Raw genomic sequence first — 10918 nt, 5'->3', positions numbered from 1 at the left:
ATATAAATTATAAACAAGTGTGAATGCAGATACCAAACAGAGCCTGACAATGTGTTGAAGATGTGATGTGAAGGGGGCCAGGTGTCATGGGGACAGAGTTAAGACTTAAACCAAGTACAAAGTCTGTAGATGGAGCAGGTCAGGGCTGCAGCTAGAATATATGTATTACAAACCAGATGAAGTCAAGTCAGTTGTGAAAATGCAAACACTGAAAAGCAAAACCACAAAACACCAGGTCACAGTAAAATGCCATTTAATCCCTTACGTCACAGTTTGTAACATTTTCTACAAATGAAGAGTTATTAACTTAAATTAAAAGCTGAATCAAAGTGCAAATATTCCAACAATCGTCCTCCAGCATGGAATAAATATTGTGCATCCTCATCACACATATGCATTTTTATTACTTGAATGTTCATAAAGAACACTGAACGTCTAACTTCCTCACATTGGAAATGATTGTTTTGATCAGCACATAAACTGAACTACAAACCTGTCGACATGTTAGGATCCAGGTTAAGTGACAAAGTACTGGATTTCAAAATGAAGAAAATCAGGGTCTGCAGTAATCAACACACTGTACCCTGTGGATAGGCCTTTAGGTTAAGCTCACAAGAAATCTGTCGGCTGACACTACTCCCACGCATTGGAGGAAATGAAAACAAGTGAGCAGATGACATGTTAACTTAATATGTGCGTATTTAAAATTGGAGAACTACAAAAATAAACTGAAGGCAAATTCAGATGCAGCTTGACAGAAAGCTCTAAATCTGGAATCTTAGAAAATCCTTATTTAGTTTACACAGAAATGAGTAAGCTGTCACTGTTTTATTTTTTTCTTTATTACCTAATCAGCTTCTGAATTTAAAAGTACACACAAGAACCGTAAAATAAAATAATAATGGGTACTGCACTGTTTATAACACAGTGATATACGCTCAAAACACCACACAACCTCACCTAAACTATGCATGTACACAAATATGACACTAATTTTCCATGTGAGACAGTGTCTTTACAGAAAAACACAAAGGAGTAAGTAATGAGATGTAGGTCACGTCCATTACAAGCTCCAACACTGCACAGGGCGTGCAGTAACTGCTCCAGCTGATGTGTGTTAGTACTGGATAACACTGTAGCCTGCATCCTGCACTGTGGAGTAGACTACGTCATCTGCAATCAAAGCAAAGATCAGAAACATGGTGGTTATGTATGAAAAGGAGACATCTTTCATCCACTGCCAGAAGAGTGTAAAGCGTAAATGTGGGAATTAAAGGTCCCATATTTTACACTTTACAGTACAAATCAATGTAGTTTTACATCCCCTCTCTGGCCTCTCTGAGCTCTAACAACACATTGGTGAGCCAATCAGTGAGATCAGATAAAAACATAGCAGATTTCAGGCAAACACTCAGAGAAACCAAATCCTGCAAGGCCGGATGGTGGGTGCAGGTGGGCTGGGCTTGGGGTGTGGATGAGGGCAGTGAGTGCTTTGTTGTGACATCACAAAGTCATGGACGTCCTGGCAGCTCGTTTTGAGGCTCAGTTTCTAAATACGGGTTGTGTGTTTAGTTAAAAAAAATACATGGAACTCTCACTTTATACAATATGGGACCTTTAAGCAAAACAACATATTTAAGCAAATAAAAACATACCCTGACTGTTGGGTGTTGGACCAGGCAATGGCCCCCTCCTGTAAATTGACAAAACAAGGTACACAATAAGCACTGACACTTGTCGTGTATAATTGCGAATAAATGAATGAGCAGACGGGTGGGAGCCTCTCCTAGAGTCCTTCTCTTCTTTACCTGATGATTGGTGGAGGAAGGCGAGAGGGTGGAGCTCCAGTTGGGGACCTCTGACCACTGTAGAAGTTTTCATACACGACCTGAGCTGTAAGAGAGAGAGACTGTTACTGGCAACTGATGAAGCAGTGTATACTTGCGTGTTGTCAGCTATCACTGTGCCCTGGTTAATTGATAATGCTGGAGAACTGTCAGTGACTAAATCTTTCATTCATACCTGGTGGTTTATCACCGGTCCGCCTCAGGTTTACAAAGTGTTCAATATCTTCCTGGACGTCACACTGTTCAAGTGACTTTCTCACTTCCTCGTACAGCTATGCACCCAACCACATGCAGAGACAGTGAAAACAAGGTCAGAGTCCAGTTAAAACACACCTTTAAAGATACACACAACCGTTATAGATGTTTGTCCAGGAAGTTTTAAAAAAAGGGAGATTCTCATAATAAAAATAACATAAAACAGTGTATTTATTTATCAATTTATTTATTTTATTTTTTAAAAAAAAATTTGTTGCCAGTATTGTGTGTATGTGTGTCATCATGACAAAATGTGGTCCTGGAGACATATACTGTAGCAGGAACCACCACAGAGATGGTTCTGATGACAGATAGTGTCACAGCCATGCAAAAAACTGTCACAAAACTTTACGAGCATTCAAAGTTCAAAGATGGGTGTGGTCGTGAATCCTCAGAACTCGTATAATAATGTAGTGATGTTGCCAAGTGTCGCAGCTTGTGTGATCCCAGGCGCAAGATGGCCTAGAATCTTGGTTTTCAGATGACTTCTGATTTTGATTTCTTTGGCCACTTATGGGTGGCAGAATAAGCTTTAACCACACTAATATAATGTCACCTCAGTTGCCTCTTTACACATCCAGCAGACAGTGAGCAACATTAGCAATAATATTTGCGTTTACCTGATGGATACAAGTCCAATATTCGCTCTCCTTTTAGCTCTCTTTTTGGTCCCCACCAACTCTTGAGGGAAATGTTTGGCTCTTTAACTACTAAATCCTTCATTATGTTCACCAGCTAGTTGCTAATTGTGTTTGTCTTATGTGCGATGATAGACAGGATGTTTATCAGAGGTTTTACACTGAAAACTTCTTCCTGCTGCAGCTGACAACCACACTAATGAGAGCAGTGAGAGTCAACCAAAAGGTTATAGGCTGTAACACCAAAACAAGGAGCTGAAAGATACTAAAATGCAAATTACAGGGTTTAATGATAATTCTCTATGAGTTTCATGTTATGTTCACTTACTTGATCCATTGCTTAAATTAAATATTTGATTATAGCAGATTTAACATTGGTGTAACTGTGGGCTTTACCTCATCACTGGTCACACACTGCTGGGAAAGCTGGTTTAGGTGCGTCCAGACTGTGTTTCTCAGAAAGTTGATGCGCTCCATTGACTGTTTTTCAAATATCTGTCAAGGAAAACATTCAGTCACATGATGTGTGCTATATTCAAACCACAGGAGTCTTGAATCGTTCACAGTCTTACCTCACAGGCCTTGACATGTTCTTTCAGCCATTCATCTCTAACTTTTGCCAGTGTGGTCACATTCTGCTGGTATAACCTGTCTGCCAATCAAACACATACATCAATATAAACTGTATAAATATGATACAAATACACAAACACATTCTTATTCTTATTCTATCAGTCTGATATTAGCGCTAGAGCAAAAGTCTGGGGATCACCAAAGTCATAGGGATTCATCCTCTGATGAATATGTAATGTCTATATAAACTAGTTGTTGAGTTATTTTAATTGGACCAAAGTGGTGGGCCAACCGACACATGCTGAAGTGTCCTTGAGCAAGAAACTGAACCCCATCTTAGCACGGTAGCTCCATCAGCGTGTAAATGTGTGTGTGAAAGGGTGAATTAGGGCAAAATGTGAAGCAGTTTGGACAAAAGCAGTTGTTTTTTTTTTTGCTAACTTACCTGCTTCTTCTGCATTCTGTTTTGCTTGCTGTGCTTTTGAGTAGAGCTGAAAGATGATGAGTTGAAAAAGAACACGAGTATTTAGTATGTGTCAGTGGCTCTAAGGCAAATACATACCAACTAACTAATACAGAAACTGCTGTTCACAAGGTCCTATCGACATTGTAAATCTGCAGGACAGTAGATGGAGGAAGTGTAAAGCACAGAAATCACCAGCACATTTAAAGAACACCACTATTTTCACAGGGGCTATATGTGCACCAGAGTCTGATAACATCATCGTCATCATTTCTTCATTAGAGTACATATCTCTACCACTATTATAGAAATCATAAAAAAAAAGCACAAAACATCTTCCTGTTTCACATTAGGGGACACACACAATTTCACAACAGTGCCTGAAATAAGACGAGATACCATACAGATAATTCAAATCTACTCACTTTGATGCCTTTTAGTCACAACAACACAGTCAATCAACATTATGGGCTCTTAAATTCTTACACCCACTTTACCATGCTGATGCTGCTATGTTCTTTTGTTGGGCCGGTAATGAGCTAATCAGTCTTTTACTTGCTTGTTTACATGTGAGAGGCCTGAACCAGTGAATGTTTGATATTTTTGCTTGATAACTGACTTAAAGGATGAATCAAAATTGTTGTAAATTTTCTGTCAATGAGCTGATAGAACCTTCATGTTTGCTGATTGACATACTACTGCACTGTTTTTTATTTCTTACATGGATACAGACCAAAACAGGCCAAAGACATAACCCTCGTGGGGAAAGTAAATGTTCCAAGAGGCTCCACTGTACCTTGTCCATGTGCTTGGTGTTGTTGGTGTTGGTGTTTCTGTTCACGTTCTGCTCTGCTTCTTCTTTATCTCGGCACTTCTGCTCATACGTCTTCTTTGACTGGTGACAGCACCACATTAGAGCTTTTTAATTCATCATCATCAGCTGTTAATGAGCAGGTCATGGTATTTCTCTACTGCTGAGCTGCTTCAATCTACTGGCTTCAGTTCTGTTGTTGCTACAGACTGACTTTATACACATTTGAAAAGTGCATCACATGTACTTCTTCTTTTGGCTACGATCTTCTTGGTGCTTAATGATCCCTTGTGGTTCACTTCCCAGACTGGTCGACACAACTTCCCCCACCAAAGAGGAACAGCGGAGGGATGCGATAAAATTGGCATTTTCACTGTTGTCACAACTGAAACTCATCTGACATGAATCACAAATGGACTGGTGTCCAGTGTCATTTTATTTCAAATACTTCTGTTTTTTTCTCACGTTAAAGGCAGCACAACACCAGTAAAAGCACAAGCTTGGTTCTATCATACACAGTTATTCAAACATAGATAACAGAGTAATTCACTTTGGTTTTGCAGGTCAATTGCTATGTATCATTAACTCTGCATGTGACTGACTCTGCATGCTAGTCAGCTTATCAGTGACACACTACGAGGAAAAGAAACAGAAAAGTTCTGGAGTGAAGCACCAGACATTTATTTCAGCTTGTAATAATGAACTATGACCTTTCTATTATTACTTACATCCATTGTCTTCTTGAAGTGTGTAGACCTCTGTTTGTGAAGAGCATCCATCTGCTGTTCTATCTGAAATGACAAGGTTGCATCTAGTCACCAACATGTTTTGTGTAGTCAAGATGCCCGTGTTACCTCAGAGCACCGCAGTGCTGATAAAACCACTCACCTTTTTCTTTACTTCTTTTTGTTTTTCTCTGAATTCTTCCAGTTTCTTGGCCTCTTCTCTCATGCTCTGTGCCAGTTGTAAGTGTGATATGCTCATGTGTTCAGTCTCTGCAGGAAGAGGGGTGGTTTGAATTGTGTTCTGCACAGAAATAATGAACTGACACATAGAGAACAAGTGAATAATGGTGGCTGAAAGCCAGTATACTTAAAAACTTCAGCACTTACGTAATTTGAACACATCCAGGGATCTTTTTAATGTGCTAAAAGAACAAAACAAACAGATATTATATAGGGAATTCTATACATTGCATAATCTACATAAAATAAACAAACACTGTTACTTAACTGCATTAAGACCTTTTAATACCCACTAAAGCACACACAAAGAAGACGTTAAAGGTACCCCGTGGAGTTTCTGGCCACTCATGGTGCAGTGGAGCAATCATGCAAAGACAGCGGCACGAGTTACGCCTGCCACTGGTTTCTGCGGTTCACCAAGTTGAATTCATGGCCTTTACCTATAAATAGGGTTGGGGTGATCTGGCAAAAAGATCATATGACTATCTTTTTGGGTAGAATCACAATCCACAATGTGAATCACAAGCTGCATCCTGTTTCCGCTCAGATTTTACTATGAAAGTCAGGACTGGAAATTGTGAAATTGCAGCCAGACTGTATCTCCAAGATTCTTGGGCTGCAGCTGGTGACAGTGGTGCTTGTTCTGCTCCAGTGGAGAACTGGTACATGTGGCGCTACGCCAAATTCACAGAGGCAGCAGGTAGTGTGCTGGCTGTTTAACAGCTGACAACGGGCTGTTTAGCAACTACTGAACTTTTAAAATTGAATATGTAAATACAGCTTTTTTTTTTTCTCAAGGATTCACACAATGTGAAAATAAACTTTTCATTTGTTTACAAAAACGGTCAAACCTTTAACTGAAAGTATGATTAATTGACCACTATGATTTTTTTCAAGTACATAATGTTGCTAGCTCCACCTCCCACCACAAGTCTTCCTTCTTTCTAACAGTAACAGCAGAAACAAAGCCACAATGCTCATGTGACCACTGACAGAATGGGAACTAGACTTGCTGATACAGAACACCATGTTAACACTAGCACGTAAAATTGGACTGATATTATTAAGAAACTGCAAACTAATGCAGTCACCATTTCCACATTTTAACAGTGTCATAATTATCTCATGCTTGGTGACCTCTCTCTCTGCATTGCTCTCAAACTGAAAGGCACCGTGTCCGTTCTGAAAGATAAATTCATTTCTCTATAAATAGATCTGGTCAAACAATAACAGCATCTCAACACGACGGTTACTTACTTCATCTCATTGTGTCCACACACCTTCTTGGACAAACCAAGGAGATCTTTGGCATATTTCTCTTCAATTGAGGCCCTGAAAAAGAAAAATGTGTCAGGTATATGAGCAAAGAAAACAAGCGAACAAACAGAACAACCCTTTAGCTAATAAACTGCAAAGGAATTTAGATGAAACTGCACTTATATTGGTGATAGGTACCGCTTTATTAATTTACATGTACAAACAACTTGGTTATCACTGTCAGCCAGTGGACATTTTTAGAAATGAACATCATAAATTCAATCAATTTGCTTGTTAACTGATTAGAAAAAAAAAAGGACTACATTTACACTGAGTGTGTGTGGCTACCTCCAGACAGACTCTTGGTGAAACGATTTAAGTAAAGTGGACAAAATATAAAAATATTTGTGCAAACAGGGGCAACAATTCACTTAAAGTCACCCTATTAGCATTAATGAGCAGTTCATAAGGGTTTATGAATGCATTTTTGCAACAACTATAACTCCTCCTGTGAATACCAACAAGTGACGGCTGGTGTATAAACAGATGATTAATGACAAAAAACACAGTTGAAATAAAATAAAATCTATCCTCGTAAGAAAAGTTAATATATAAATAACTGTCATCTACATTATAATGTGTTATAAAACCTATTATTACATTTTTATTTACTATTTATAAATGCTAAATGTGGCTCCTTATCTAGATGTACTCATTGTGACTCTTTACATCTTCATGATCTGAATGCAATTAAACAATCAAAAAAAAAAAAAACAACTATCCTGCATGTTAAATGTCATTCTTTCATGTATGAAGAAAGACAGGGCACCGAGGGTAACCAACCAGGAAATAACTGCTCACACTAATTCTAACCTCGATGATGTGACTTCCTCACCATTTCATTAACTCTGCATAACAGGAACTCCACAAGGTCATTACGGATACTCAAATCACAAGGTCGCACAATTCGCACAATACAGGTGAAGTTTAAACCACTGGCCAGCAACTGGACTTGTGTGTGCATGTGTGTTGTTTGTGTGTTTGTTTATGTGGGAGAGAGGACATAATAATATCATATGAACAAGGAGGGATTCAAATGTCAAAATTTGCATTACTCCTCTATAAAATTTAGCTTGATGATGCTTGGTAATAAAGGATTTGTTATGAAAGGCTCAGAGCTACAGCACTGTGGGCTAGACACTCTTTTTCTGTTCCTTCTCTGAGCTGGATACATTTCCGCTGGTCTACCTTGATGCAGTAGTGTGCAGGACAAATGCTGCTTTACCTGCAGATTAAAGGTAAATCTTCCATATCAGAATAAATTCATTTGTGTTGAAATCCATTTCGAACACAAATAATATTAGACTTTAGCATTTGTAAGGTGCATGTAACAAATTGTGCATTTGAAGCTTTGGGAATCATTTTCCTGTCATTCGATAGTGTCGTCGCAGACTGCAGACAGACTGCAAGCTAATGCTAGCAAATCTTTTTTCGTTAATGCTTCACATTCTCAGAAGAGTGCACCTCTGGAAACTTTTGGCAAACTTAAGAACATAATTTTGACCGTCCAAAAACAATATGATGTTAAATTTCTGAATAGCTTCAGGTTGAAAGGAACTCAAGACATCACATTTACCCCATCTTTCCTCATCTGATATCTATGTAGTCAATGTCATTCATGTTGTTCCTCCTCTTATTTTGGACCTCTTTGTGCCACTTCACTAAAAACCCTCTTATGTCTTAGTTGTTCTAAATAGCTAAATTGCTCCAATTCTCTCATAGTGAAACTGTGCACTGTAACTTCCCACAAGCATAACTCCTCCTTGTCACCTTTCTCTTTCACCTTCCTCCTTTAATCTGACTCTTATATATTTCTCCTGATTCTGCAAAACCTTCCAAATAAAATCTGTTTTTGAGATAAAACACAAATTCTTATTTTTTACTGCAACACAAAGTAAGTCTGACCGTTACAAAGCCATCGAGATTACAACCAGGCCAATGGTTTTGTCTCATTAGGTTTGCATGTGTGGCCTTAAGTTATATTGTGACTATCCATCTTGCTACCTATGAACTGTATGGTAACATACAGTACAACTAGAACGCCAGCAAGCACAGTTGGTCAGTAATTTAGAGCTAGCGAACAGTCTCCAACTAACATACGACGTAGATCAGGGCATTACCTGGCTTTCATGAAATCCTCCACCTCCTTGCATGTCCTCTTGCCATCATTGAGATACTGGATGATGGCATCATAGCCACCAGTGCACGTCAGGTCAGTGTTCTGTCAGTAAGATGGAAAATAGTTTATTCTGTTCATCTGCTTCGGTTATAGAAATCACAATACAGTTTAGATTGATACTCTATGTCCAGTTAACAGATATACAGTACATTATACACATATTATGAATTCAAAACAGATACTTTTGCCATACAACTACCTCTGATACCCAGTCCTTTACTGTGAGACGGGCAGGCTCTGTCTTTTATTGTAAATTCACACAGCGAAATTCCCAAGACAACACTACACACAGACATAAATGAAAGACTTTAACATTAGGATCTTTCACAGAGAGTGTAAATTGATGTTTTGAAGTGCACATCTCCATAATTTAGGTAAGCATAGGGTAACAGCCTATAATCATCTAAACCACGTGAATGTCAAAATCAGTGGGTTATTGACTTTCCATCTTTTTAAGCCATGAGAGACCATGTATGCAACTGTGTTGTTAATTCAATTATGCATGAGTCTATAAGGAGATTTACTTTTTCATAAAACCAGAGGTGGAATGTCAAAAAAAAGACAAAAAAAACTAATGACAAAAATGAATAGCAAGTAAACAAGCAGAGCCCTGCATCAACAAAGCAGACGAAACAAAAAGGACAGGACAAAAAAAAAAAAGGGGAAAAAAAGGGCAACAGTGCATACCCTCCAAATGTAAGGTGTCTGTCAAATCAATCAACCAATGCTTAAATGAGAGGACCTCTCTCTTCCCCCAGTTAAGTAGTATCCGTTTTTTTGCTGTTATAAGGCCATATGCCAGAAGGTGCTGTCGTGCACTATTTAGCTTCCTTAGCCCCTCAGATGTTCCAAGAATTATTAAAATAAGACCTGGGTCTAGTTGAATCCCCAAAATCAACGAAAAGAAATCAAATATTTCTTTTACTTCTGTTACTTTAAATAAGCATTACTTTATCAAAAATAAATATTGCTGATCATATTTGCTTTTACTTTAGCAGCTTTTTAAATACAGTACTTCCACCTGAGTATTGTTACAGTGTGGTACAGGTACTTTTACTTAAGGAAAGAATCTGAACGCTTTTTTCCCACCACTGCATAAACCACCCATCCAGAGCTGGAAAGTGGAACCTGTCAGCTGAGGTCGAAAATAAAGTGTCTAATTCCCATCACCATTCGAAACTGCAGTGTAGAAACAGGGAAACAGACATTTTCTCTTTATGATGGAATTACGAGGCTGCTTTAGGCATTTAGACTATAAGTTAGTGTTTAAAATAATGATAATCAATCAACAGATAACTCACCCAGAAGAAATCCTTGAAATGTAGATTTTTCATAATTGTGAAAGGCACCGGGCGCAGCACGGCAGCGTAGCGGCGGCTCTGACTGAAATGCAGCGCTGGCGTCGGTTTTGATTGTGCGTCGCCGGTCAAACTCACGCATGCGCACTCATGATGACGATAACCAACCAGAAGGTTCACCTGCATTTTGTATCCATCCCGGAGCGGAAGATTTAGAAATGTCGAAATTAAACAAATTAAAGAAAGAAAGAAAGAAAGTTTAAAAAAAAAAAATTGTTGATTGATAGAAAATTAAATGGCAAACATTTTGATTTTTTTACGCAAAAATGCCCGAACTTCACTTGTACTGGTTTCTCAAATGTGAATATTTGTTGTAGTTGTTTTTTTTTTATATTATCTTTGCATTGCTTCATTGCTTCAGGGATTAGTGATGGCATTTTTTTACACAGGACAATCCCTCAGTTATTAAAGAAAATAATCAACAGATGCATTGATAATGAAAATAATTGTTGGTTGTGTGTTATAGTACTTCTGTGGAATACTACCTTGAATACCACCATATCAAGCTCGAA

At 38.4% G+C, this 10918-nt stretch overlaps 1 protein-coding gene across 1 annotated transcript; it reads right to left on the bottom strand.

Moving 5' to 3' along the window:
• Positions 1-236: 236 nt before the first annotated feature.
• On the bottom strand, positions 237-10558 carry pstpip2 (proline-serine-threonine phosphatase interacting protein 2). The gene is made up of 15 exons (XM_071466237.1): positions 10350-10558; positions 8990-9090; positions 6810-6884; positions 5700-5734; positions 5476-5582; positions 5316-5378; positions 4573-4671; positions 3759-3804; positions 3313-3392; positions 3137-3235; positions 2023-2119; positions 1809-1893; positions 1656-1693; positions 494-1173; positions 237-443 (listed from the first exon to the last, which is right to left on the bottom strand). Exons 1-14 carry the CDS (start codon positions 10530-10532, stop codon positions 1118-1120), a joined length of 1164 nt encoding a protein of 387 aa, XP_071322338.1. The 5' UTR covers positions 10533-10558; the 3' UTR covers positions 237-443; positions 494-1117.
• Positions 10559-10918: the final 360 nt, after the last annotated feature.

The sequence above is a fragment of the Trachinotus anak genome, unplaced genomic scaffold (genome assembly GCF_046630095.1).
Source record: "Trachinotus anak isolate AG129_WGS33_773 ecotype Australia unplaced genomic scaffold, CSIRO_AGI_Tana_v1 ptg000028l, whole genome shotgun sequence".
Lineage (NCBI taxonomy): Eukaryota > Metazoa > Chordata > Actinopteri > Carangiformes > Carangidae > Trachinotus > Trachinotus anak.
This window is presented reverse-complemented; position numbering and strand designations above follow the sequence as displayed.